Here is a 26,985-nt window from a genome sequence, read left to right on the forward strand (position 1 = left end):
GGAAAAACCACATTCCTGACTGGATCTTCAGGGGCCGCCCCAGGCAGAGGGGACAGGCCTTCTCCCTGGAGGCGGGGTGAGCGGGTTCACTGCAACCAGGAGACCCTATGGTGCCCAGGTCCCTCGGTGCTGGGGCCATAGTGCCAGGGTCCCTCGGTGCCGGAGTTCCTTGGTCGTGGGGTCCCTCGGTGCCGGGGAACGACTTCGGGGTGGGCTATGAGGACGTCCACGGTGTGCTGGGCGGGGGATGCTGTTAAAAGGGCAAGATCCTTCAGGCCCCGTCCCATGCAGGACATAACCAGCCGCGCTGGCACAGCGGCAGCAGACTTAGGGGGTCCGCGGACCCTGTCATGGCGCATCCCCCCGCTGGGAAGTGTGCACACAGTGAGTGACTTTGCACAGAATGTCCCATGACCACAGAGCCGAGTATCCTCGGGAAGACAGGACGTAGGAGGGGGCACGATTGAACTTCTGGGGCACAGGCAGGGAGGGGGAAACAGGGAGGAGGGCTGCTCGGTGCTCCTAAGGGGCCTCTCTGCCCTGTGGCTGGTCGGTTGTGTCCCCTGACACGTTGGGGGATACGTTGTTGTCCCCTCCAGAGTTTGCTGTTTTCCAACCATGACGACAAGGAGCCCCTAGTTACTGTCTAAAAATACAGCTCAAGTGCCCGAAGGGATATTTTGGGGAGACAACGGTCTGTTTCCTCAGTTCCCTCCAGCCAGCACATCCCCTGACGGCAGTGGGATCATAAGCCTGGGCACAGCGGCTGGGAGACCCGGGGGTCCCCGCGGGAGGACTGGCCCGTCCCCTGGGAGTCGCAGGCACGGCCGAATTCCCCTGCCCAGACTCTGGGCCTCCTGAGAACTCGGGGTCTCTGAGCAAGGCCCCCACCCCAAGCCCCCAGGTCCCTCCCGGGTGGTTGTGCATGGCGTGGCCTGGGGCTGCGGTGTGGGGCCCCACCTGGCTGGGTCCAGCGTGCACAAAGGCCTCTGTGTGGTCTCCCCAACCTCAGTTTCCCGATCGGTCAGCTGGGGGGACTAGCAGGAGAAATGCAAGTTCCCTGCAGGGCCACCCAGGACGTAAATGTTATTTCCGTGGAAATTCGTGCCCTTTCCCATATGACATTGCCAGGAAGGGGACAGCCTTTTCTTCCCCTGACCGTCCGTGGATTCCTCCTTGCCTTTCTTGGTGCTGTCGGTGGGGTGCGGGACAGTGGCCCCTGGAGCGGATCCCCCCGCCACGGTGCATCCTGACCCACACCCCACCTGAGTGTCCAGGTGGGGCTCACGGAACCAGCCCAGTGCTACTGAGGCCACAGAGGCTTCCGTCCTGACGACAGCCTGGGAAGGGAGGGAAGCAGGACCCCGCGGGATGTCTGGAAGCCGGCCTCCCTCCGTGGCTCTCCGCCGCCAGTGTCTCCAGGAAAGCACGTCCCCAGAGGCAGGGCCCCCGTGGCTTCCCGAGCCCCGGCAGGCACCAACACCTACTGACGGGATATCCAACAGCGTGGCTCACGGCTGGGCTGCTCCAACGCTACCCTGAGCCCGGGTCGCAGGCCATGGGCCGAGGCGGAGACCACGCAGTCCCTGGCGGTGACGAAGGCTGTTTGTCCGCAGGTGCTGGGTGTCACGGAGCAGCTAGATGCGGGCGTGCGGTACCTGGACCTGCGGATCGCACACATGCATGACGGCTCCGAGAAGAACTTGCACTTTGTGCACATGGTGTACACGACGGCGCTGGTGGAGGTGCGGGGGCGCGTGGGGCGTGCACGACGGCGCCGGTGGAGGTGCGGGGGCGCGCGGGGGTGTACATGAGGGCACTGGCAGACGTATGGGGGCTCGGTGGGGCATACACGAGGGCGCCGGTGGAGGTATGCGGGCTCGGCGGGGACAGCTTCCGCCGTGGGGCACACCCGTGACCCCGGCACGCGGGAGAAGCCGGCCTCCGGGACTCGTGGCCGGGACGCCTTTCTGAGCTTGCGCCCAGACACTGGGGTCCTCTAGTGCATGTGGGAGTTGGCCAAAGTGGGGCCCGTGTCTGCCCGCCTTTGGTTCGCGGTGTCTTCTACTCCTCTGGCCGCGACACAAGGGCTTCCCAGTCTAAGTAGGACGCCCGACCGTCCGGCGTCACCCCTGCGTGGGCAGCCCGTCCCCCGCGGCAAGCCCTCCAGAGGGAGTGCGGTCAGGAGACACCATCAGGGGACCATGTTCCACGGGCCACTGGCTGGCCTAGGCGGGCCCCTGGCACTTGCAGACGTCACACCTCGGTGCCCTCCAAGTGAGCACACAGACACACACTCACACGCATGCACACGCGTGCACAAGCACACCCACGCGTATGCGTCTGCCCCCAGAGCAATGGGGCGGTGGCCTGACCGTCTGCCGCACGTCTGCGTTCGTGAGGGACCCAGCCCCTTTGTCCCGTGAGCTCTGTCCGGAGAAGCCCCTTGGACCCGCAGGAGCGTCCTCCAGCGCCCCGGCCTCCCTCGGTACGGTGTGAACCAGCTGCTCTCTCCCCCGCGCAGGACACGCTCACGGAGATCTCTGAGTGGCTAGAGAGCCACCCCCGGGAGGTTGTCATCCTGGCCTGCAGGGACTTCGAGGGCATGACGGACGGCCTGCACGAGTACCTGGTGGCCTGCATCAGGAACATCTTTGGGGACATGCTGTGTCCGCGAGGGGTGAGGAGGGCCCCTGGGGCCGGGGCGGTGGGCCGGGATTGGGAGGGGAGGCTTACCTGCTGCTTCTGCTGTGCATGATTCTGGGAGAAGTCTGGTGCGGCCTGAGGCTCTGGTCCTCCAGATGTCCTGAGAGGAGAAAGACCCCGCTCGTCCCATGCAGAGAGCAGCCTGCTGGGGGCCCCCGTGCTGCCCGAGCACAGGAGGGCCACTTCCTTTGCACCTCAGGTCACACTCAGCCCTGCTGATCCCCCAGCACCACTGTCTCAAACACCCCGGTCCCCCAGCACCACCGTCTCTCAGACACCCCGGTCCCCCAGCACCACCGTCTCTCTGACACCCCGGTCCCCCAGCACCACCGTCTCTCAGACACCCCGGTCCCCCAGCACCACCGTCTCTCAGACACCCCGGTCCCCCAGCACCACCGTCTCTCAGACACCCCGGTCCCCCAGCACCACCGTCTCTCAGACACCCCGGTCCCCCAGCACCACCGTCTCTCAGACACCCCGGTCCCCCAGCACCACCGTCTCTCAGACACCCCGGTCCCCCAGCACCACCGTCTCTCAGACACCCCGGTCCCCCAGCACCACCGTCTCTCAGACACCCCGGTCCCCCAGCACCACCGTCTCTCTGACACCCCGGTCCCCCAGCACCACCGTCTCTCTGACACCCCGGTCCCCCAGCACCACCGTCTCTCAGACACCCCGGTCCCCCAGCACCACCGTCTCTCAGACACCCCGGTCCCCCAGCACCACCGTCTCTCAGACACCCCGGTCCCCCAGCACCACCGTCTCTCAGACACCCCGGTCCCCCAGCACCACTGTCTCTCTGACACCCCGTCCCCCAGCACCACTGTCTCTCAGACACCCCGGTCCCCCAGCACCACTGTCTCTCAGACGCCCCGTCCCCCAGCACCACTGTCTCAGACGCCCCGGTCCCCCACCATCAGCGTCACTCAGAACCCGGATCCCCCACCATCAGCGTCTCTCAGCGCCATCCCCCTCCCCTCTAGGAGGTGCCGACACTGAACCAGATGTGGTCACGCGGCCAGCAGGTCATTCTGTCGTACGAGGAGGACAGTGTTGTGGGCCGGCACGCGGAGCTGTGGCCTGGGATCCCCTACTGGTGGGGTGACCAGGTGAAACCCCAGGACCTCATCCGCTACCTGGAGCGCATGAAGAGCTGTGGCCGCCCAGGTGAGCACGTCCTGCCCACTCATGGGGCCCCGCCCTGCAGCCAGGTCACACACTGGCTTGCTTCTGGCTCTCAGGAAAGAAGTTTGGAAGTCGTCTCTTTTCTGTGTGTGTGCGTAACATAGATACACGGGTGTGGGTGTGTGCACACGTGTATATGTGCAGGCATGTACACGGAGGTAGATATGTGGATAACACGGGTTCTCATGACTGTGGGTGTGTACACGCATGTGTATGTGCACTTGTGTGTACATGGATGCAGATATGTGCATAACATGGACACACCGCAGGGAGTGCGCTCACATGTGTGCATGCGTACACAGAGATGCAGATAAGTGCATGACACACACATGCGTGTGGGTGTGTGCAAATGTGTGTGGGTGTGTGCACACGCATGCAAATGTGTATGCATGCACACGGACCCAGATGTGTGAATAACATGGACGCACACACGTGTGGACAGAGGTGTGTATGCGCAAGTATGCACACAGATGCAGACGCACATGTAACATGGATGCATGTGTCTGGGTGTGCATACACGTGGTGTGCAGATGCAGGTACATGCACATGGATAAACGTGTGGGTATGTGCACACGTGTGTGCATGTGGGTGTGGACAAGTGCATACATACAGACGTGCACACTTCCTCATGACGCGTGTGTGCATGCATGTGCACACGTGTGGTGTCAATACCGAGGTGTGTGTTGTGCCCACAGGCTGCCGATGGCTCTGCTGTGCAGGTGTGGCTCCGCCATCCTGCACCGCCGTGGGACCGACATGCACCCCATGCAGCGTGCCACGCTCACACACAGACGTACTGTGCACGCTTTAGTGCAAAAGAGCCAGGACAGAGTGGCTGGGGGCTGCTGACCATCCGTATAGCGGGCGCTTGCTGGGGTACGGGTATGGGCTGGTGGACCCTCCAGCCGCCCTGTGTAGTGGGGACGTGGTTGCTTTATTTGAGGACGAGGCGTGAGGAACGCCCCTGACCCACAGCTGTGCGTCCTCGCTCTCTGCCTCCCCCTATCTGACCTGTCTGTCCGTCTCTGTGACTGCATCCCTGTCCCTCCGTCTTTGTCCGGTTTCCCATCTCACTTTGGTTTGGTACTTCCTTTGCACAATGGCTACGTGGAGTCCCCCTCCCAGAGGTGACAGGGTTCTCCGCGTGGACCCCTCCTGGGCGGCCAGCGTGGCGTGCCGGCCATGCTGCCAGCAGAGGGCCCCCAGGCGCTCACCACGCGCACACTCAGTCCACCGTTCCCCCACTGGGCACCGGGTCCAAGGGTGTGCCCTGCCTCCAGCTCAGACAGGGCCGGTGCAGGGCTCGTGTGCTCATGCGAACTCCTTGTGGCAACGCTCTCAGGACCATGTGTTTCCACTGGGGCCCTGTGGTCTGAGGGCTTCGTGGGGCTGCTGCTGCCCAACATGCTGCAGACCAGCCCCGTTTACTGTCGAGGCGGAGACCTCTGGGCCTGGTGGCACCCGCTGGCTTGAAGAAAGGCAACTTTTCTGGCTTGTGGAGCCCACAGCTTTACTATTTCCTCCCCGTGGTCCAGGGGACCACGTGGCTGTGCCAGTGGAGACTCTGAGCATCCCGGCCGTGTTGTTCCGTGTCCTGTTCCGCATGAGTGGCCGGTGACGCAGTGGGGTCGTGGGTCCCGGTCGGCACAGCGGGCTGTGGGTCCCTGAGTCAACTCCATCGATGGCCGTGTTTGGAACCGACCGAGCCATCAGTGCAGACAGACTCGGGGGGTGACTCGTGTGCCGAGCTGTGCCGCGTGCTTCTGGTAGCCGGCTCCGTGCGCCTTTCCGCGGAAGGCAGCTGGGTTTTAGGCCCAGACGCTGCACTGACCACTGGCTTCCTGGTGTGTTCCGTGGCCCGTTGTTACGGAGCAGACTCCTGCGTGGGGCGCACCTCTGATGCGTGCCGTGGAGAAGGTCTGTGTGGTCACAACGGCACGGGGGTGCGACCGGGGGGCACCGTTCTAGCCCCAGACCTGGCTGAGCCCGGGCTCCCACTTGGTGCTAGTCCCACTGTGTTTGGAAAGCGCTCTGGGTGGATGCAGCCCGGCGTTCGTGGTACATGCGTGGGTACGCTGACGGTCCATCCGCACGACGGAATACGGATTCTCCACGGAGAGGACACGTGGTGCCGCGTGGATGGACCACGGACGCACGGTGGTGGGTGAGGGAGGCCCATACCCACAGCCACATCGGGTGTGCGGGGGCACAGAGAACGGGAGCTTGTGGGAATGGGGCCTCCGTTGGGGGGACGAGAACATTCTGGAACCAGACAGAGGTGGTTGCACAGACACGTGAATGTGCCACACGCTGCCGGATCATTCTGTTTCCATTACTGAATTTGGCACCTTGTGACTTTGCCCTCCACGTTGAAGGAAAGTAGCTGGTGGGGGGCAGTGGGGGCGCGTCACGCAACCACGGCTGAGAACGACGGTTGTCTTTGCCTCGGGGATGGGGAGCTGAGCGGCAGGGCCCCCCCACGCCGACATGAGTGGGAACGTGTACGGGGGCCCCTCTGCTGCGGCCCTCCGTGGACCTCCCACGCTCCCGCCACTCACGTGGCTCTGGGCCCATATGGGGCTCCAGCTCTCACGTGGCTCCAACTGTTCCCACGGCTCTGAGGGCTCACGTGGCTCCGAGGGCTCTGAGATGTTACTCCATCCACCACACAGAGGTTGTGGGGACATGGACGCCTTCGGGGACATTATTCTGTCCACCACCTGGGGGTTGGGACGTGGACGTCTCTGGGGACGTGGTTCTATACACCACATGGGGGTCGGGCCGTGGACGTCTCTGGAAGGTGATTCCGTCCGCCACATGGGGGTCAGGACGTGGATGTCTCTGGCACATGGTTCCGTGCACCACGTGGGGGTCGGGCCGTGGACATCTCTGGGAGGTGCTTCCGTCCACTCTTGGGTGACAGGAGCACCGCGCTGACACTGACACGTGTGTCCTTCTGCCGCTGGAACTCTCCAGCTCTGGTGATGACAAGTGGGAGGGGAAGGGGGCGGGCCGGCGGGGCATGAGGCGGGCGTCCACAACCCCGCGTACCCTCTCTCCTCCCTGTTTCAGGCAGGCTCTTCGTGGCAGGCATCAACCTGACGGAGAACCTGGCGTACGTCCTCGGGCACCCGACCGAGTCCCTCAGGAAGATGACGCTCCCCAGCCTGCCGTACCTCCGTGCATGGGTCCGGGAGCAGTGCCCGGGGCCGGGCGCTCACTGCACCAACATCATCGCGGGCGACTTCATCGGGGCGGACACGTTCGTGGGCGACGTCATAAGACTCAACGAGAAGCTGCTTCGATGCTGACCCCTTCTGCAGCTCCCGTGGAGTGCGGGCGGATCGTGCGGACCCGGGGCGGGCTCCCTGCCTCCCCCTGACGTCAGGGCGTCCCCGGGGGTGGCCCCGGGCCTCACAGGTCTTCGGCGTTCCTGGGCGGATTCACGGAACACGCTCGCGGTCCACGGTGTTGTGTGCTCGCAACTGAGAGGACGGACGGCCCGGAACCCAGGGTCTGCTCCCCGAGGTTCAGCCCGGGTGGGGCCGTGGCCGCCGTGGGGTGTCCCTTCCCCTGGGGCCTCGAGGGCAGCGGGAGGACGTCCTCATGGCTCCCAGCAGCTGCGTGAAGCCTCGCCACACCGTGTCTGTTGGGTAGGACTGGGCGCGCCAGAGTCCCAGTGAGAAAACCACGGAAACAGGGAAGACCTCTTTCTCATTCTGATGGCGTCACGGCCTGTGTGTCTCCCCGAGGACCGTGGGACCCCGGAGGCTGGTTTCACTTTGGCTTCCGTGATGGTAACGTGAGGCCTGTGAGGGGCCGTCCGATGGCGAGGGCTGTTGCGCACACACTCCCTCCCCCTTCCCAGAGGCCTCCCGTAGCACCGTCGTCGTGGTGGGTTGGGGACACGGGTGTGACCGGCAGCTGTGCCCACGCCGGGGGCTGCCGTGGCGTCCTCGTCCTCACAACCAGCCCCCACCAGACCCCTCGCACTGCGCCGTGCGTCCGCCCGCTGGGAGGCTGCCCTCAACTGTCCCCGAAATTGAGCTTCCTGGTCCCGTCTCTGATTTTGGTGCCTGTCACCGTGCCCGTCTCCCAGAGCCACGCTGGGCATCTGTCACTGTTCCCGTAGCCCCGTTCCATGGTTTCTCAAGGCCCGTCTGTTTCCGCCGCGCTCACGCGATGAGGACGTCCCCTGTAGTTTCTCATGTCTCCGTCCCGAGGCTCTACGTTTGGGGCCTTGCGGACGGCGGTGAGACGGCCCCTGTCCCGGCTAGCGGATTCCCGCACACAAACGGCGGACGCGGGAGCACGCGTCTTCCACGGGAGAGAAGCGCCCCGTCCATCGCTCACGCGTCGCACCGATGGGGGAGCGCCCGGAGCTCACAGGCTGAACCGACCCACCCGCTCCTTGGACGCAGGGCGGGCTTTATTCGAGCAAAATCCCAATAAAGCGAGTCAGATGAGTCGTTTGCTTGCGCTTGCCCGTGCCCGTGCACGCGACGTTTACGCGTCCGTCTGTGAAGCGTGCGATCCCGCGATCCCTGCAAAAGGTGTCTGCATGCCTGCATTCAAACATACGCTATTGGTTAAAAATGCCAGCCACTGCCAGAGCTGTCGGGGGGCCCTCACCGCGGGCCACAGGCCACGCAACGAATACCGTCACGACGACAGGGTCGGCAGCATTGCCAGATCCCCCGAGGGGGACGCGGGGACGGGAGGTGAGCGGACGCTGCTGGGAAGATGGTGCGGCAGCCCTGGCCCGGCTTCTCATCGTAGGACGCTCTGGCTCTGGGGACCGCGGTGGGGCGAGGCGTGCCCGATTTCCCGCCGTCCCAACGGGCCTGTCGCCCGGAGCCCGCCACCGTTTTTCACACTGGACAGTCAGCCCGGTGCGCTCTCCCGTCTTCCTGCCCCACGGAAACCCCAGGGCTTTGTGCAGGTGCCTGGGTTTTCCCTGCAACCCCAGGTGGCCCTCGCCCTTGTCTTGGGAGACGGGAGTACGTGGTTGACCTCCATGAGGTAAAACCCCGGGGTCCGGGTGAGACCCACCAACTGCCCTCCACGGGCGGTCAGGCCTGGTGCTGGAGGCTTCGCTGTTTCCCGGGACCCAGAGCTCGAACTTCATGACCCCAAAGGTTACAGGAGTCCGTCCTTCGCACGTGAGGTTTATGAGGCTGGCGGTTTCACATTCTCAGCCAAACGGTGAATCCCAGTTGTCCTTTCTTATTTCTCTTCCCTACAAACAGGGGCTCCGGGAGTTCCTGGTGTATCGTGTTCTAGAACATTCCTCCTACGACAAATGAGCCCAAGGCATTCTGCCTTCTTAGGATACCGTCTTCAACAATGACGCTTTAATCCGGGTTGGAATGCGTTCTCTTCAGGGTACAATCAGGCCTTTTCCAGATCTGGTTCTACGTTTGGTGAGCGGACGCCGTGATTTCCGGGCCACGTTGGCGATCCAGAACACCCTCAGGGAGCCCTGCAGGTTGCCCCCGACTCCACGGGGCCGGACAGAACTCTGGGCTCTGGGGATCCCCCAGTGGGAGCCTCACACCGTCACTCTGTTCTCCCCAAACCCTGTGGCCCTCCCTCCCAGGCCCCGGAAGCCCCCCGCCCCTCCCTCCCAGGCCCCTGGAAGCCCCCGCCCCTCCCTCCCAGGCCCCGGAAGCCCCCCGACCCTCCCTCCCAGAACCCGGAAGACCCCGCCCCTCCCTCCCAGGCCCCTGAAAGCCCCCGACCCTCCCTTCCAGGCCCTCGGAGCCCCCTGAATCTCCCTCCCAGACCCCGGAAGACCCCGCCCCTCCCTCCCAGGCCCCTGAAAGCCCCCGACCCTCCCTTCCAGGCCCTCGGAGCCCCCTGAATCTCCCTCCCAGACCCCGGAAGACCCCGCCCCTCCCTCCCAGGCCCCTGGAAGCCCGCTGACTCTCCTCCCAGGCGCCTCCAAGGCTCCCACCCTCTGCTGTGTGCCCCCTGGAGCCCCAGCCCCTTACCACGCCCCCGTTCACTAAGCATCCACAGCGGACGTCAGGACCCTGCAGTCTCCAGGTCTTGGGGTAGGGACACCAGGCGGGGGCGGGTACGCCAGAAGGAGAGTGAGGGAGAGAGGCCTGACCCCACGTGTCCCCTTCCTTCCGTCTCCTGCACAGGGAGGAACTGGGATGGAGCGGCCAGAGCCCGGGGGGGGGGGCCTGGAGGCACGTGGGCGCCCCTGACATGGTACCCGGGCAGAATGCATGGCCGAGGGGGGTCGGGGTAGAGCGGGGCACATTCCTAGAGGCACGTGGACTGGGCGGCGTCCTGGGAGCTGGGGTGGCCCATGCAGGAGCTTTGCTGCCCCCACAGGGTCTCTTCAGAGACCCCGTAACACCCAACGCCCCAGGGGCTGAGCCAAGTAAAGCAGAAAGCCGGGTGGGTCTCAACTCGTCAGCCGTCCAAGGTCAGCAGCTGTCCTGATGCCCCAAGCACACCTGGGCTGTCCTGCAGCCCACCCCAGCCACGGGGCCGGCCAGGACTGTGCGCTGGCGTGCCCTCCCCGTCCACCACCCTGGCCAGTGCTGGGGGACCTCGTGCTCCCCTCATCTGCCTCACCAGCCCAGATGATGCCGTGCAGGACCCTCACACCACCCTGTCCACTGTGCGGTCCCGACTGCACCACGGGACCTCATCTCAGCCGCACACTCAACCCTCGGGGCCCCTGTGGGAAGAACGGGAGAGGCCGTCCCAGCACACGGCCAGCACGCGGGGCGCTGTCGCCCGGTCCCGCCCATCCATACCGCAGGACCCCGCACGTGCGAGCGTCCCGGAGCCGCTGGACAGATGACCACACGTGCTGGCTTCAGAGCACACAGATGTATTCTCCTAACGGTTCCGCAAGGCAGCACACTGACGTGGGTCTCACGGGGCCCACGTCAGGGGCTGGGGCCTCCGGGTGGGAACCCAGGTTCCACGCTCCCCGTGCTCCCTGCTGTCCCCGACTGCCGGCGTCCCCTCCGCCTTCCACGCCAGCACTGCGACAACCTGCTTCCCCAACCTGTCTTCTCATGTCACGCCTGAGTGAGGAGAACGCTCCCCCGTCCGTAGGAAAGCCCCCTCCCCCCGCAGACTCCCAGGCAGGCTACAGGTGTTTTTTCCTTAATTCCCGAGTTCTGAAATCTGGAATCACTCCCACAACACCACTGTTAGGGTGAACACTCATCGAAGGGGGAACCAAGCCAGACACCGTCCCGGGCGGCAACAGGGTGGCTGCTCACGTCACCGTTCCCTCCAGAGAACGGGGAACAGCGCCGGGCTCGGGGCCCCCCTGCAATGTCTGCGGACGTCTCTAACAGCGGAGGGACTGGCGTCCTGTCCTGTGTCCCGGCACCTTTGGTGAAGACAGCCCCAGTCCCTGAGAGGCCGTGGGGAAGGCGTCGTCCCTCAGCCTCGCCCCCGTCCCAGCCGGCCGCCGGTGAGCGCGGAGCATCCCCGATTCGTGCTGATTCAAGGACGCGCCGTGTTTTCCCACGACCCGTGCCGAGAGGCTTCTGGGCCGCCGGGAGACCGTCAGGACGTCCAGGACGCTCCGTGGGGAACAGCGAGGCCCGGCTACTGAGTCTGTGACACACGGCGGCGGATGGGGAAGCCGCCATCGGCCCCCTCCTGGCCGCCACGGGCGGGACGTCCTCCTGCAGGGTGGCCCACGCGTGGAAGCCGCAGAGCGACAGTGTCCTACGGCCGGAACCCTGCGGGAGGCACATCCGCTCTCACGAGGCACACGCGGTCTGCCAGCGGCCGGAGCCGCTCAGTCGACCGGCAAGCCGACCTCTGACTTCCAGCCGCCGGCCCTTCCTCCCAGAGCGGCCACGGAGGGGGCGGGCAAGAGGCCCAGAGATGGCGGCGGACGCGATGTCCATTCACTCGGGGAAGAGCTTCCTGAACTTGCCGTAGGCGGACTTGCTGATGACGACAGTGACGCTGGCCACACCGGCCTCGGGAATCACGTCCACGGCCTGCACGGTGGCCTCCTGATGCAGCCAGCTGAGGGTGTGCGTGAGGGCAGCGCCGCGTAAGGACGTGTGCGCGGAACGTACTCCACCCAGAGAGTTCCGTCCCCGGGCCCGCCCGCGGCCTTGTCGTCACCGCCCGTGGCCTGCCAATGGCCTGCCCACCAACAGCTGGCTGGCCCCGCACGTGGCCTGATGAACCAAGGTTCGCAGTGGGCGACCTCGGAAACCGCACGGCTCCTCTGCGTGCTGGTGCCGGGCCCGTTCCGTGGCCTTTCCCGCACCTGCACCCCCTGCACGGCCACGGCCCCCTCCCCCGCCAGGCCAGCCCCACGCACCTCAGCTGTGCACCCGCCAGCCGGACCCGCAGGGTGAGGACCTGTCTCCCCGTGGCTCTCAGGACGGCGTCCTCCAGTCGCGCCTTCAGCTCTGGGAGCCCGTGCCCCAAGAGGGCAGACACGGCCACAGCCTGCGGTTCCGCCGGGCTATACCTGGACGGGGGCAGCCCCAGACTCGGCTCAGCCTCACTCAGATGGAGTGAGGGTCCCCCAGGGACGCCGGCCCCCGGAGCTCCCGCCGGGACCACCTCCATGTGCGTCAGGATGTCGGATGGGAACACATCGGAAACCATGATAAGGGTGCAGGGAAATATGGGGTCCGAGGGGGGTGAGGGGACTCAGAACAGGAGACCCCAAAATTGCCGCTCTGGTGGCCTGTGACTGTTTGCGTGTAAAAGCCCTTCACAGCAGGTGGGTGGGAGAAGGGCGCTCCGACCCCCTTGTCTTCCTGAGAGCAGGGGGACGCGCCCCGGGAGGACGAACGCAGCCTGATCTCATCAGTCACGGCGCGGCCCCGTCACACAGGTGCCCCGCCGGCACCCCCCGGGCACGAGGCTCCGGGGCCGTGGGATCATGGGGCCGTGGGGGGGCAGGGGTGCACTCACCCGGGCACCAGGTCCGTCTTGTTATGAACTTCCAGCATGGAGTCCAGGAGGGGGGCGGGCAGGCACAGGCCGTGCAGGCTGGACAGGACGCTGGCTTTCTGCAGCTCCGTCTCAGGGTGGGTCACATCCCTCACATGGACGATCAGATCCTGAGGAGCAGACGAGCCACGCGGTGGGGACGGGGTGGCGGGACAGGGCACCGCACGCCCGGGTGGGAGCTCCCTCACAGTACAGCAGGCCCGTGGTGCGGGGTCCCGCTCCGGACAGGCTGCTCCCCCGCGCCTGGCCCAGGGCCCTGGGCGTCTCACGCGTCTCAAACCCCTCAGGGTCCCGCTCTACACCTGCACGCTCACGGGGAAACTTCCAGACTCTCGCTTACTTTGAACCTTGAAGAACCCCTTTTGCCTGATTTTAAATGGTGCGCAGGCAGGGATCCGACACGTTACTGGGAAAACGCACAACAGGAAAGAGTAGGAATTGCTCGTAATTGTGCCCCTGGAAACAGAGGGACCGCTTACGTTCCGCATTTGCTCCCAGGTCTTCGAGGCACTTAAAATTAAGAAAACGATAAGCATTTTATTCCAGCAACGTTTGGTTTTGGAAAAGGCGAGCAGGGAGGCAGGGACCGCCGCCGCCACCGTTCCCGGGAGCACAGGCCAGGGACGAGGGGCGACAACGGGGTGCTCCTGTCTCTCCGGAGTCACGCACGTCTTCCTTTCTGTCCTGGGACGCCGGGCAGGACACGTGTCCCGTCTGTCACCTCTCCTGGCTCCTCTGAACCCTGACCGCCTTCAGCACGTGTGGGCATTTTGTGGGACGCCCTTCAGTGGGCCTTCGGTTGTTTCCTCGTGCTCACACTAGGTTGGGGTTTTGGCGGACGCCCCAACAGCACGTGCCGTTGCGTCCCATCACCCAAAGGTGCACGCGAAGGCCGAGCCGAGGGCCAAGGGGCAGGAGCCCCAGGTCTCCCCGCAGAGGGGCTCCACCTCCTTCCGGAATCAGTCTCGGAAGAGGTCACTAGGAAGGCCTCGCTGTCAGGGGGAGTGAGGCGCCGCTTTCCGGACGGGGGAGGGACGGGAGTCCCCGGGGCTGTCCATGCGAGACCTGGGCTCTGGGTTGTGCTGTATAGGAGGGTAACCCAGGCCCTGGCGCTGCAACACGTATGACGGAATCTGGTCCCCATGTCGTGCCATGAGTGAGAGGATCTGGCCCCCACGGCTGTGCTGGGAGTGATGGGACCTGACCCCTGCGTTGCGTTGTGTGTGACGGGCCCCAGGCCCCGGGGCTGTGTCATGTGTGAGGAGACCCGGCCTCTGGGCTACGTCACGTGTGAGGGGTCCGGTTCTCAGACTGTGTTGTGTGTGAGGGAACCCGGTCTCAGGGTTGTGTCGTGTATGAGAAGACCCAGGCCCCGGGTTGTGCTGTGTACGAGGCTCTGGTGGTGTCACGAGAGAGGGAATCTGGTCCCTGGGTTGTGTCATGTGTGAGGGGACCTGTGTCCCCTGTTGTGTCATGTTGGAGGAGACCCAGTCCCCAGGGTTGAGTCATGTGTGAGGGGACCCGGTCCCCAGGGTTGTGTCGTGTGTGAGGGGACCCAGCCCCCCTGTTGTGTCATGTTGGAGGGGACCCAGTCCCCAGGGTTGAGTCACGTGTGAGGGGACCCAGTCCCCAGGGTTGTGTCGTGTGTGAGGGGACCCAGTCCCCAGGGTTGAGTCATGTGTGAGGGGACCCAGCCCCCCTATTGTGTCACGCGTGAGGGGCCCAGTCCCCAGGGTTGAGTCATGTGTGAGGGGACCCAGTCCCCAGGGTTGTGTCGTGTGTGAGGGGACCCAGCCCCCCTGTTGTGTCATGTTGGAGGGGACCAAGTCCTCAGGGTTGAGTCATGTGTGAGGGGACCTGTGTCCCATGCTGTGTCATGTGTGAGGGGACCCAGCCCCCCTGTTGTGTCACGCGTGAGGGGCCCAGTCCCCAGGGTTGTGTTGCGTATGAGGGGACCTGGCCTCAGGTAATGCTGGTGTTTCAGGCAACGTGGCCCCTGGGATCATCCCACACTCACTGAATGAGCCACGTCTTCCAGGGTGGCAGAGAAGGATTCGATCAGGCTGTGGGGCAGCCGGGAGAGGAAGCCGATGGTGTCCATGTAAATGACAGCCATGCGGGAGGGCAGCCACCCAGCATGAGCTGTGACGTCCAGTGTTGCAAACAGCTGATCCCGGGGCTGGACGGCGTCGTCGCCTGTCAGGGCCTTAATCAGTGTGGTTTTTCCTGGAAGGTGGGCCACAGGGGACACATGCATGACAGGCCCCCTCACACGTGCCCCACCGTCTGCTGCTGTACCTCGGGCGGCTCCAACTCTGACCCACATGCCTCTGGCCGTGTGGTGGCCACAGTCTGCGAGGTCTCTGAGCTCCTAGGTCTCATCTCTATAGGACCCTTGGGATGCCTTGCGGTGGAGAGGATGCTGCTCTCCTTTGTGCATGGGGGTCAGGAGGTCCAGGGCCTGGCATGAGAGTTTACCTACAGGACAGCGCTGAGGTAGCCAGGGTGGGGATGTGTGAATGGGAGAGGGGTGGGTGGGCACCCGGGCAGATGAGGGTAATGGTGTAGACACGGGAGTCCTATTCGTAGGTGAGTGATACAGGATGAGTGTTCACACAGACCAGGCGGGTACCCCGTGTGCCTGAGACGCAGGGGTATCGGCATACAGAAGAGGGACGGCGGACACACAGGAATGTGCGCTGTGTGAGAGGGTGGGTGTCTGTGTGCACAGGGCTGATGGTGGAGTGGGGGCGGGTACACTGTGTGTCAGAGGGTGGGTGTCTGTGTACATGGGGGTGATGCTGGAATGGGGGCTGGTACACTGTGCGTGGGGGTGGGTGTCTGTGTAGACGGGGTGATGGTGCAGTGGGGGCGGGTACACTGTGTGTGTGGGTGGGTGTCTGTGTAGACGGGGGTAGTAATGGAGTGGGGGCAGGTACATTGTGTGTGTGGGTGGGTGTCTGCGTAGACGGGTGTAGTAGCGGAGTGGGGGCAGGTACACTGTGTGTGGGGGTGGGTGTCTGTGTAGATGGCGGTGATGGAGTGGGGGCGGGTACACTGTGTGGGGGTGGGTGTCTGTGTAGACGGGGGTGACGGAGTGGGGGCGGGTACACTGTGTGTGGGTGGGTGTCTGTGTAGACGGGGGTAGTAGTGGAGTGGGGGCAGGTACACTGTGTGTGGGGGTGGGTGTCTGTGTGGATGGTGGTGATGGAGTGGGGGCGGGTACACTGTGTGTGGGTGGGTGTCTGTGTAGACGGGGGTAGTAGTGGAGTGGGGGCAGGTACACTGTGTGTGGGGGTGGGTGTCTGTGTAGACGGGGGTGACGGAGTGGGGGCGGGTACACTGTGTGTGGGTGGGTGTCTGTGTAGACGGGGGTAGTAGTGGAGTGGGGGCAGGTACACTGTGTGTGGGGGTGGGTGTCTGTGTAGACGGGGGTGACGGAGTGGGGGCGGGTACACTGTGTGTGGGGGTGGGTGTCTGTGTAGACGGGGGTAGTAGTGGAGTGGGGGCAGGTACACTGTGTGTGGGGGTGGGTGTCTGTGTAGATGGCGGCGATGGAGTGGGGGCGGGTACACTGTGTGGGGGTGGGTGTCTGTGTAGACGGGGGCGGGGGGATGATGGTAGGGGCGTGTGTGCTGTGTCTTAGGGGGTGGGTGTCCGTGATGGGTGACGGTGCTGATGGAGTGGGATGGTGTAGACAGTCGGGAGCTGTGTGTGTCTGCGACGGCCCCCAGAGGGTGCTCCCCCACAGCCTTCCCAACAGGTGGACCTGTGTCCGGACCCAGACCCGTGCTCGGGGCACACTGGTCCCGGGCTAGCCTTTGGAGATGGCCGGCGGCCGCTGGGAAACCTGACCTGAAGGTAAAGCAGGAGGAGACCCGCCTGCCGCAGGGTGACCGGGCACTGTGCACGGACAGGAGGTGCCTGGTTATGACGCCTCCTCTTGTCCCGCGCGCCGGCCGAGCCTCAGGGACCCCGGGAGACCCCCGTGGAACGCCCGTCCACCACGCACCAAGCCCCCGTATTCCCCGCCCCACACGGCCGCAGAGAAGTCGCCCGCGTTTCCCACAGCGGTGAACTGTGGTGCAGACAGGGGTCTGTGAAACCTAGGTGTATCCCCAGTGTCCCGTCGCAGGTTTTGTGGGAAGTTCCCTCTCTCCTCGGACGTGGACCGCCAGCTCCTCGAGGACAGGGAGCGGTGGCGTCACGGTGGTCTTCCGGCCACGCACGGGGACCGGACCTTAGGGGGGCTCACGCTTGCGGGGCGAGTCTCCATGGTGAGGAAGTGAGCCCGCCGTGCTTCCCTTTATGGGAGGGTCCCCGTGAACCCAGGGCTTCAGCACGAAGGAAACCCGAGGGTCGGCATCCTGCCTGCGACCACGCTCAGCACACACGTGAACGGAACCTCGAGACGTGCCGTGAAGTCTTATCAGACGCAACCCGGATGGTTCTCCTTCTCCTACGGGCAGGTCTACCGGGAATGAGCTTAAAAACATCTTGGTTTTTTTTTTCTATCACTGAGTTTAAAACGCCCCGGTAAGGGACAGGAGCCCTGTCCACCGTCCGGCGCTCGACAACCACACCCGTGACCTGACAGGGTGTGGGCCGTGGGCACTGTGACACCCCCTGAGGATACCAGCCCCGCTTTCCACCTGTGCTCTTCGGTCGGCCCTCTGAGTGCCACGGTTTCGGTGCATTTGCAACGGACTCTCCCCAAATACACGAGCCCAACGCAAGGCTATGGGGTGCGAGGGCAGTGCAGACCCCACTTCTCGCGCCCGGAGGGGCTCTCACCACAGTTGGTGTACCCCACAACGGCGATCACCGGGAACTCCTGCCGCCTCCGCTGCCTCCGCAGGAGACGCCGTTTCTGCCTCAGTCTCTCCAGCGCCTTCCGTATCTTCATTTCCTTTTCCTTCAAGAGGCGCCGCTGCACCTGCATGAACGATTCTCCTAGAAACGCCCGAGATCGCGCGTCAGCGAGCGGAGGAGGCGGCAAAGATGTCCGAGCAAAGGGCGCCACGGAGGTCCCTGTGGGGGATACGGACTGGGATCTTCTCACTGGGATCCCCCTAGCCTGCTCTACCACGAGGCCCCTGCCTCAACGCCTTCCCGTCGGCAAGACGGCTTTGTGCAGCGGAAGGCGGTCTTGCCCGTGGCCTTCTGCCCTCTGAGATCAGCTGCGGGAGGAAGGGGGAGCCTTGCAAGGACAGCCCCACGAAACCCACAGCCGACTCGAGAGGTGCCCTTAAAGACACATCCACATCCTGACCCCCAGGACCTGTGAACGGGACCCCGTTTCAGAATAGGGTCTTGGCACATATAACCAGTCGAGGATCTGAGATGAGCTCATCCTAGATGAGGGGGGCCCTAAATCAAAATGTAAACGTCCACATGAAAGATGGAAGGAGACAGAGAAGAGAAGCCACGTAAGGGCAGAGGCAGAGATGGGAGGGACGTGGTGATCAGCCCAGGGACGCCTGGAGCCCCAAAAGCTGAAAGAGGCAGGAAGGACCAGCTCCTAGAGCCTCAGGAGAGAGCACAGCCCTGCCCCAACTGGATCTCAACATCCTTGTCCTGCCTGGATCTCAGCATCTCTGCCTTTTCTGGATCTCAGTGGCCCTGCCCTTCCTGGGTCTCAGCCTCCCTGCCCTGCCTGGATCTCAGCATCCCTGCCCCGCCTGGATCTTAGTATCTGCCGCACCTGGATCTCAGACTCTGCTCTCCGAAGCGGGGAGGATAGATTCCTGTGGTTTTTAAGCCCGGTTTGTGGTCCTTTGTTCCAGCTACCACCGGAGACGGCCTACATATCTCAGTTTGTCTGAAGATGACACACACACGGCCCACACGCTGCCCTTGCCCCACTGGATCTTTCAGCAACGTTGTCCTCTTCCCTGGGGGCGGCTGCTGGGACATTCCCCCCGCCCCCCACCCCGAGCACCCTGTGACAAGACCTCACACGTTACCTGACCCCATGATATAGCGCGAGCCCCATCCTTGTCCATCCGGGCGGGCAGTGCTGCTTTTCAGGTGGGACCTGCCGTGGGAATAGGGCATCTCAGCAGACAGGAACGGAAACACATGCCCATCCAGCGCGAGCACGGCAGGTGCCAACACAGAGAAGTGAGGACGAGAACTCTGGGTGCAGAGAACAAGGTGAGGTGGTCCTCCCTCCTGCCCAGGCTGTCACACCGCGGACAGAGGGCCCCACAGTGGGGTGACGGGCCTACCAGGGGGACGCGCCCAGGCAGACATGCTGCTTGGGCACGGCACCTGACAAGCCAGCTGTCCGGGAGGGCGTGGCCAGCCCCGCACTCTGTCCTCGCCACGCTCCAGGCGGCGGTCAAGTCCGACACACAACCGCCGGAAGAGGGTCTGGGGTAAGCTGCGAGAGCCGGCGGCGTGCCACGTACCTGAGAAGGGGCAGCTCAGCCAGTGCCACCTGCAGCCGCGCCTCCTTAGTCCGGGCGTTGCAGCGGAAAATGTGAAGGACCACCGTGAACCGGTCGAACACGGGCACGCCCCAGCTGGCTTCCAGTTCCTTCTGCAGAGGGAGACGGAGGGAGGGAAGGCGTCTGCGGCGGCACCTCGGGTGAAGGGGGCGGATGGGACGCTGGCTGCGGTCCGGTCCCCTCAGCTGTCCTGTCCCAGGGGGACGCTGACCCAACACCCCCAGCGCACCGGCGTGGGAAACACAGAGGGGTTCCCGCATACCTTGGTAGGCGTGGCCAGCCTCTCCACATTCAGGAAGACCGCCGTGATTTCTGGCGACCCTCTGATTTCCTCTGGGGAGGAGAAAGGGTCCTGTCGGATGTCTGTGCGCCGTGCAGTCCATCGTGGGACTGACCCTGCGCTCTGGCTGGCCGGGTCCACCAGACGGCCTCCACTCTCTGGGCGTACGTTAGGGAGGTCGGGTGTGTGGGATGGGGGTCAAGGGGAGGACTGGGCTCCACCTGCAGGGCTGTGGGTCTTGCAGACACAGGGCAGGTGCACAACCCCACAGGGACTGAACGGGTCTAAGACCTCGGGGTGACAGCGATGGGCGGTGCACAGCCCTCTGGGCATATGTGCTGAGCGTGCTGATCTGTGCCTTGAGCTGGATGTCAGCGGGGGCTGCAGACCCTCGGGGGTCCGTGGAAACAGAGTTCACACCCAGCACCCTGTGTGGAGGGGGAGATAGGCTGGGGGCCTCGGGGCCAGTGTCCACTCTACTCCGAATGGCCCCAATGGCATCACTGGGCACAGAGCAAATTGTGAGAGAGGCACGGTGGGCTTCTCGATGTGTGATCCAAGTTCCCATGAGGACGCCTCTATCGGGCCCAGATGAGAGCCCACCTGTCGCTCTGTTTCTCTCAGGAGGAAGGGAGGGACACAGGGACCCACCTGTCAGGTGCTCCAAAGTTCCTTTGCCGAAGATGAGCTTTCCATCGGGTGTTTTGGTGGGCACCACCGTCCTTTCCACCACCGACCAGCCATCCAGTGTGTGGACCAGTGCTTCTGCTTCCGCCACCTGCCACTCAGCTTTCAGGAGACAAGGGCCAGAGTGAGGGACACGTCCCCATGGGCTTGGCTGCGGGCCCTGCCAGCCCTGCCTGGCCTGCCCCGGCCCATGTCCCTTGGCTGGGATGGCTTCCTGCAGCGTGCACAGAGGTCGTGAGAAAGCACCCCCGTACCCATTTGTTCCAAGACACAGCGATGCTGTTCCAGCCACAGACAGTGAGAAGGGGAGGACAAGCCAGGGGAATGCAAGGAGGGGCCCTCCTAATGTGGCAACTGGGGACTTGGCAGCAAACGGGAGGCCTCCATGGTCTGCCGTGCCCCAGCACACAGCGTATCTTGCATGGAGCTCCTGAGGGCCCAGGGAACGTGCTGCATTCCCCATGGGGTGGGCTGTGAGCCCTGTGGGCAAGGAGTGGGTGTCCCTGGACTCCCGTGCCAATGCTACACAGGAAAGATAGCAAGCAGCCGCCCAGGATGGACAGGATAATGTATGGGGCCTTGGTGCCAGCCTGTGCAGGAGGGGGCCTGGGGAAAGTTCAGCGAGCATCCCAGACAGGGGGCTGGGGTCCCAAGAGGGGGCTGGTCCCAGGAGCTGAGGGAGTGGGGGACTGGGGCCTCAAGCCGGAGGCTTGTCCTGACAACATTCCCAAGCAGGGAGGCAGCGCAGGGCACCCCTGAGACGCCGCACTCTCCCGACCGCCCTACAAGGCGACCCTGTACCCCTCCCCAAGGCACAATGCCCAGAGGAGCCGTCCCTTCAGGACTCGGACGCACGGTCTCCTCAGCTCTGACTCCTGACGGTCATCGCGGGTCCTCCACACCTCCATCCTTCCGGCGCTCCGATCAGGGGCACGGGGCCACCCCCAGCTTCCCTCCTTCAACGTCACACGTAGCCCATCAGCAAACCCCCCAGGCACCGTCTTTCGCCACCTCCATGGTGGGGCCATGTCCCCCCACTCCATCGTGGATCGGCTTCCTACAACCCTCTGCTGGGGCCATGAGACTTCTGGGGGTGCCCGCGGCCAGCACCTGGGGGTGTGGTCCAATCGCCACGTGGAACCGCTCAAGCCCAGGGCTGGGTGCCCACCTGGTGGGAGTGGGCGGCAAGAAGCCGTGTGTGCAGTCCACAGTTCCGATGCACAGCCTCATGCACGACGGGGACTACGGATCGCGTCCCCTGCCCACACGGTCCTGGGACCGAGTTCTGCAATGCAGAAGCTGGGCAGGGAGCCTGCTTCTCCCTTTGACTCTGCTGCTCCCCCTGCTTGTGGTTTCTCTGTCCCTGACTAATAAATAAACCAACTTTGGAAAAAACCCACTATGATCCGTCCCGCACGGGCTCTAGCGGATTACGCAGAAAGCGCGCCAGAACAGGCGGGCAGCGTAAACAGACAGACGGAGAGCCTAAGGAAGAACGGGACGCAACGGCGAGCGGTCAGAATCGCTCCAACGGAAATGAAGAATTCCTGTGATGGGCCTGTGAGCGGGCCACGCAAGGCTGAGGCACGAGCCCCCCGGCGTGCAGAAGGGACGACAGTGACAACTGCAACATGTGCCCTGGGAACGGCATGGAGAGCAGGAAGAGTCAGGCCGTGGACTGGACTGAAACTTTCCTAAAGCAGCTGAGAAAGGAACGTTCTCCCCGGCGCACAAAGAACGTCCGACAGTCCGCGGCAGGGAAAGAGCGTGATGACACGATGGTCCGCAGACCCAACACACACCTCCCAGAGCACACGGGGACGGCGAACGCCAGGCCACCGGCTGCGCCATCGCTCATCGGGGGGAAAATGGGCAAACTTCTAGGAGAGCCTGGTACACACCGATCAGACGGGCCCCAGATGCAGCAGGGGGCCAGCACCTAACGCGGGTGAGGGCACGAGCAGGGAGATCTATCCATCCCACTGGCGGGAAGGCCGCGGCACAGCCCCTTGGAAAGCACTTTGAGGCATCTGCCGTCGATTGTCTCTCTGGGAGAGACACGGGCAGAGAGAGAGACAACGAGCAAGCAGGGGGACAGGCGGAGGGAGAAGCGGACTCCCTCCCTACTGAGCAGGGAGTCCGGGCCGGACGGATCCCAGGACCCCAGGACCCCAGGATCATGACCTGAGCTGAAGGCAGGCGCGTCCCCGACGGAGCCCCGGGCGCGCCCAGACAACGGGATATCATCAGCCCGAACACAAAGCGGCTGTTGAGCCACAGCAGGTCACACACGACCCTTGGGTGCACGCTGAGCGGAAAGGGCCAGTCTGCAAGGCCGCGCACTGCGCGATTCTAGCGCGTGCTGGAGAAGGCACGACCATGCACGGGGCAGACACGGGGACGGGGGTGGTGGGAGACTGATTCCACGGCCCAGCGCGGCTTCGCAGGGACGGCGGGGAGCGGTTTCACTGAGGCGCTCGGGGTCTTCGCCCAGAGCACCTGCCCTGGAGCCCCGCCCCTGAGTCTCCACCCATCCCTCCGCAGTCCCGCCCCTAAGCCCCGGGCCCCGCCCCCAGGGCCCCTCCTTGAGCGACACCCTCGGAGCTCAGCCCCTCCTAGTCCCCGCCCCGAGCACCAGCACTCGAAGCCCCGCCCCCGAGTCTCCGCCCCCGGAAGCCCCGCCTCTCAGTGTTTCCGGCCCCTTCTCCAGCGCCAGCACTCGGAGCCCCGCCCCCTCCGAGTCTCCACCCCGGAAGCCCCGCCTCTCAGTGTTTCCGGCCCCTTCTCCAGCGCCAGCACTCGGAGCCCCGCCCCCTCCGAGTCTCCACCCCGGAAGCCCCGCCTCTCAGCGTCACCGGCCCCTTCCCAGCGTCAGCACTCGAAGCCCCGCCCCCTCCTAGTCTCCGCCCCCGGAAGCCCCGCCTCTCAGTGTCCGGGACCCCGACCCGGCCGCGGTACCGCTCCGGGTCACCTCCGGTCAGCTGCTGTTTCCGCGGTCCCCGCTTGACCTCAGGGTGAATCAGACACACGCGCTGGGTCCCCGCCGGCAGCAAAGGGTCCCTCCTCAGTAGCTCCTCCTCCTCCTCTTCCTCCTCCGCATCTTCTGGCTCCTCCTCCTCCTCTCCCGCTCGGCTGCTCGGGCCATCAGCCCATGAGCCCCATCCTCCACCTCCTGGGCCCTTGAGTCCCCCGGGGCCGAAGGCGGCGAGCGCGCGATCCGGGAAGGCCGGCAGCGGCGGCGCAGCTCTTGGGGCCCCGCGGCCGCGAACCACGCGGGAGACCCAGGCCCCTGGGCGGACGGCGGCCCGCAGGGCCCACATCCCTCCTTTTGCCTCACGCAAAGAGGCGGGACCCCGGGGGGGGTGGGGCTTCCGTGCGGGCTCCCCATTGGCTGCCGGGAGTCACGTGCCGGCTGCCGCCTGATGGGCGCTCGCGGTCGCTGGGGGGCGGGACGCCGCCGGCCCGGACGAGCTTCGCTTCTGCGGGTCCTGCTCTCCCGAGACCCGGGCACCAGGTAGCGCCGCCAGCGGGGCCGGGCGCCGGCATTGGGCCGGGGCGGGCGCTTCCCACCACGCGTCCCCCTCTGCGGCCTCCGCCCGCCGTCGGAGTCTGGTCTTGGAAGTCCACTACCGTCCCCGGGGGTCAGAGCCCAGCGTGGGGGTCCGAGTGCTGCCCCGGGAGTCAGAGCCCTGCGTGGGGGTCCGAGTGCTGCCCCGGGGGTCAGAGCCCTGCGTGGGGGTCCGAGTGCTGCCCGGGGGGTCAGAGCCCTGCGTGGGGGTCCGAGTGCTGCCCCGGGGGTCAGATCCCTGCGTGGGGGTCCGAGTGCTGCCCCGGGGGTCAGAGACCTGCGTGGGGGTCCGAGTGCTGCCCGGGGGGTCAGAGCCCTGCGTGGGGGTCCGAGTGCTGCCCCGGGGGTCAGAGACCTGCGTGGGGGTCCGAGTGCTGCCCCGGGGGTCAGAGCCCTGCGTGGGGGTCCGAGTGCTGCCCCGGGGGTCAGAGACCTGCGTGGGGGTCCGAGTGCTGCCCCGGGGGTCAGAGCCCTGCGTGGGGGTCCGAGTGTGCTCCAGGGGTCCTGAACCCTGTAGTGAGGGTCCGACTGCTACCCCAGAGGTCAGAGCCCTGCGTGGGGGTCCGACTGCTACCCCGGGGGTCAGAACCCTGCTTGAAGGTCTGACTATTACCCTGGGGGTCAGAACCCTGCTTGGGGTCTGACTGCTACCCCAGAGGTAGAGCCCTGCGTGGGGGTCAGGATGCTGCCCCTGGCAGTCAGAGCCCTGCATGGGGGTCCGAGTACTACCCCGGGGTCAGAACCCTGCTGGGAGGTCCGACTATTACCCTGGGGGTCAGAACCCTGTTTGGGGTCCGATTGCTACCCTGGGGGTCTGAGCCCTGCGTGGGGGTCCAAGTGCTACGCCCGCGCTCAGAACCCTGCGTAGGGGTCCGAGTGCTGCCCCGGGGTGAGAGCCCTGCGTGGGGGTGCGAGTGCTGCCCCGGGGGTCCCCTGCCGTGGGTCCGAGTGCTTCCCCGGAGGTCAGAACACTGCGTGGGGGGTCTGAGTGCTGCCCCGGAGGTCAGAACCCTGTTGTGGGGGGTCAGAGTGCTGCCCTGGCGATCTTGAATCCTGTCATGGTGGTCCGAGTGCTGCCCTGGGGGTCAGAGCCCTGCGTGGGGGTGCGAGTCCTGCCCCGGGGGTTGGGCCATGCTTGGGGGTCCTAGTGCTGGCCCAAGGATCCTCTGCCATTGGGTCCAAGTGCTGTCCCGGAGATGAGAGCTCTGTGTGGGGTTCCGAGTGCTACCTCGGGGGTCCCCTGCCGTGGGGGTCCGAGTGCTGCCCCGAGGGTCCTGAACTGTGTCATGGGGGTCTGACTGCTGCCCCAGGGGTCCCCTGCGTGGGGGGTTCCAAGTGCTGCCCCGGGGGTCCTGAACCATGTCATGGGGATCTGACTGCTGCCCCAGGGGTCCCCTGCGTGGGGGGTTCCAAGTGCTGCCCCGGGGGTCCCGAACTTTACCTTGGGGTTCTCTGCGTGTGGCTGCTAGTGCTGTGCTGGGCTTCCCTGCTGTGGGGGTCCGAGAGCTGTCCTGGGGGTCCCAAACCTTACCTTGGGTGTCCAAGTGCTCCCCCAGGGGTCACGAACCCTGCGTGGGGTTCCGAGGGCTGCCCTGGGGTTCTGTGCTGTGGGGGTCTGAGTGCTGCCCATGGGGCACAAAGTTGCCCTGAGTGCCCCTGGGGTCCCAAACTTTACCTTGGGGGTCCGAGGGCTGTCCTGGGGGTCTCAAATCCTGCGTGGGGTCCGAGTGCTGCCCTGGAGTCCCCTGCACGGGGGTCCGAGTGCTGTCTGGGGTCCTGAACCCTGGGTGGAGGTCTGAGGGCTGCCCCAGGGGTCTCGAACTTTACCTGAGGGGTTGAGTGCTGCCCTGCAGATCCCCATGTATTGCCTTGGGGCTGGGAGTGCGGCCCTGGGGATCCCAGCCACTTCCTTGGGGGCATCGGAGCTGTTCTGAGGGGTCCTGAAGTCTGCAGTAGGATATGGAGCCTGGCCGGGGAGTGGGGGGTTCCTGAACACGCGTGGAGGTCCCGAATTTAGTTGGGGGTGGGGTGGGGGTCGTGAAGTCTGTGTTGGTCGTCCAAGTGTGGCACGGGGGTTCAGGTTCTGGGGTTTGAACCAGCCGTGGGCGGCCCGAACTCTGCCTTGGAGATTCTGGTCCGGCCCCAGGGGTTCCAAAGTGTGCGTCGATAGCCCGGGATGTGGGCCAGGGGCTCCAGACCCTGCCTTGTGGGGGAGGGGGCGAGCGGAGCACCAGGAGTCCTGAACCCTGCCGTGGGAGTCCTGCCCCATCCCTGGGGGTCTGGAAGCCCACCTTGGGGGTCGTAGGCAGGACTGAGGAGTCTGAAGTTTGCCTGGCAGGACTGAGTTGGTCAGTGCTTCAGGGTTAGGGTCTCCAAGTGTGCCTTGGGCGTGGGATGCTGACTTTGGGCATTCCCGGTGCTGCCTGAGGGCCTGACTGGCCTGGACGGATTCTGAAAGCTGTGCTGGTCCCCCGCGGGTGGCCCTGGGGGTCCCCGGAGTGCTTGGGAATCAGAGCCTCCTCAGTGAATGTGGTGTGGGGCAGGGTTGCACCGTCCCCAGGTCCAGCCGAGAGGGCTCCCATCCTGTTCAGACGGGGATCCGTTCCATAACCAGGAAAAACCCCAAGCAGTATGGGGTTGCACGCTGTCACGAGGGGATTCTCGTTCCTCCGGAACGTGGAAATGTTCCTTTTCGAGTGTGTGCGGAGTCTGTGGCATCTGAGGTTTGGGGAGATGATGGCCGAGGTCCTGGTTCCGACCCCGGCCGGGCGGGAGAGGACGACGGTGGGATGTAGCCTGGAAGAGCCCGTGGGTGGCGATGTGGGGGTGGGTGTGGGGGATTGGAAGCTGGCCGGAGGTGGCCAGAGATGGCCCGGCAAACGGACCACGTGGGGCAGAATGAAATGCAGATGCGGGTCCCTGGTCTGCCAGACGATGGGCAGACGCAGATTGTGGACTCAGGGTCGCTCGGGAAGCCCCGGGCGGGCCCTGGTTCCTGGATGCCATCTCCCGGGGCGTAGATTCAAAGTTGCCCTAATGAGTGCACAAGTGTGTGGCTCGTGGGCGGCGTGTGTGGCTCTTTGTTCCGTACCCCCCACCCCGGTACGTGGCTCGAGACTGCCACGCACAGGGAACGTGGA

General features: G+C 64.9%; 3 protein-coding genes across 4 annotated transcripts in view; 2 read left to right on the forward strand and 1 right to left on the reverse strand.

The window, feature by feature from the left end:
• Nucleotides 1-1,606: 1,606 nt before the first annotated feature.
• On the forward strand, nucleotides 1,607-8,359 carry PLCXD1 (phosphatidylinositol specific phospholipase C X domain containing 1). Its single transcript, XM_080794974.1, has 4 exons — nucleotides 1,607-1,745; nucleotides 2,525-2,680; nucleotides 3,690-3,873; nucleotides 6,964-8,359. Exons 1-4 carry the CDS (start codon nucleotides 1,680-1,682, stop codon nucleotides 7,200-7,202), a joined length of 645 nt encoding a protein of 214 aa, XP_080651100.1. The 5' UTR covers nucleotides 1,607-1,679; the 3' UTR covers nucleotides 7,203-8,359.
• A 2,366-nt stretch (nucleotides 8,360-10,725) lies between these two features.
• Nucleotides 10,726-23,626, reverse strand: GTPBP6 (GTP binding protein 6 (putative)). Of its 2 annotated transcripts, none has more exons than XM_080794975.1 (10): nucleotides 23,249-23,626; nucleotides 20,242-20,379; nucleotides 19,573-19,748; nucleotides 19,272-19,402; nucleotides 18,825-18,895; nucleotides 17,653-17,811; nucleotides 14,876-15,084; nucleotides 12,820-12,968; nucleotides 12,215-12,367; nucleotides 10,726-11,910 (listed from the first exon to the last, which is right to left on the reverse strand). In XM_080794975.1, the coding sequence occupies exons 1-10, from the start codon at nucleotides 23,595-23,597 to the stop codon at nucleotides 11,787-11,789; spliced, it is 1,659 nt and encodes a 552-aa protein (XP_080651101.1). In that variant the 5' UTR covers nucleotides 23,598-23,626; the 3' UTR covers nucleotides 10,726-11,786. The 2 variants fall into 2 exon arrangements, with proteins under 2 accessions (XP_080651101.1, XP_080651102.1); XM_080794976.1 differs by having other exon boundaries at nucleotides 19,573-19,643; nucleotides 23,249-23,616.
• Nucleotides 23,627-23,699: 73 nt separating this feature from the next.
• The window catches only part of LOC308336990 (cohesin subunit SA-2-like), a gene marked incomplete at its 5' end in the record, with an annotated part of 74,434 nt that continues 71,148 nt past the window's right edge, over nucleotides 23,700-26,985 (forward strand). Inside the window, one exon of the mRNA XM_080794907.1 lies at nucleotides 23,700-23,791. Within this exon, the coding sequence (XP_080651033.1) occupies nucleotides 23,700-23,791 (92 nt within the window). The remainder of the gene's footprint in view (nucleotides 23,792-26,985) is intronic.

This window comes from Martes martes (assembly GCF_963455335.1).
Source record: "Martes martes genome assembly, chromosome: X".
Taxonomy (NCBI): Eukaryota; Metazoa; Chordata; class Mammalia; order Carnivora; family Mustelidae; genus Martes; species Martes martes.

Excerpts from the sequence above, each read along its gene's own strand:
- PLCXD1 (XM_080794974.1), top strand. The coding sequence starts at position 1,680 with ATGCATGACGGCTCCGAGAAGAACTTGCACTTTGTGCACATGGTGTAC. Across the intron at positions 1,746-2,524 it reads ACACGACGGCGCTGGTGGAG|GACACGCTCACGGAGATCTC; the intron begins GTGCGGGGGCGC and ends TCCCCCGCGCAG. Across the intron at positions 3,874-6,963 it reads GAAGAGCTGTGGCCGCCCAG|GCAGGCTCTTCGTGGCAGGC; the intron begins GTGAGCACGTCC and ends TCCCTGTTTCAG.
- GTPBP6 (XM_080794975.1), bottom strand. The coding sequence starts at position 23,597 with ATGTGGGCCCTGCGGGCCGCCGTCCGCCCAGGGGCCTGGGTCTCCCGC. Across the intron at positions 18,896-19,271 it reads GCTGAGCTGCCCCTTCTCAG|GTCCCACCTGAAAAGCAGCA; the intron begins GTACGTGGCACG and ends TTCCCACGGCAG. Across the intron at positions 11,911-12,214 it reads CTGGCGGGTGCACAGCTGAG|CTGGCTGCATCAGGAGGCCA; the intron begins GTGCGTGGGGCT and ends GCACACCCTCAG.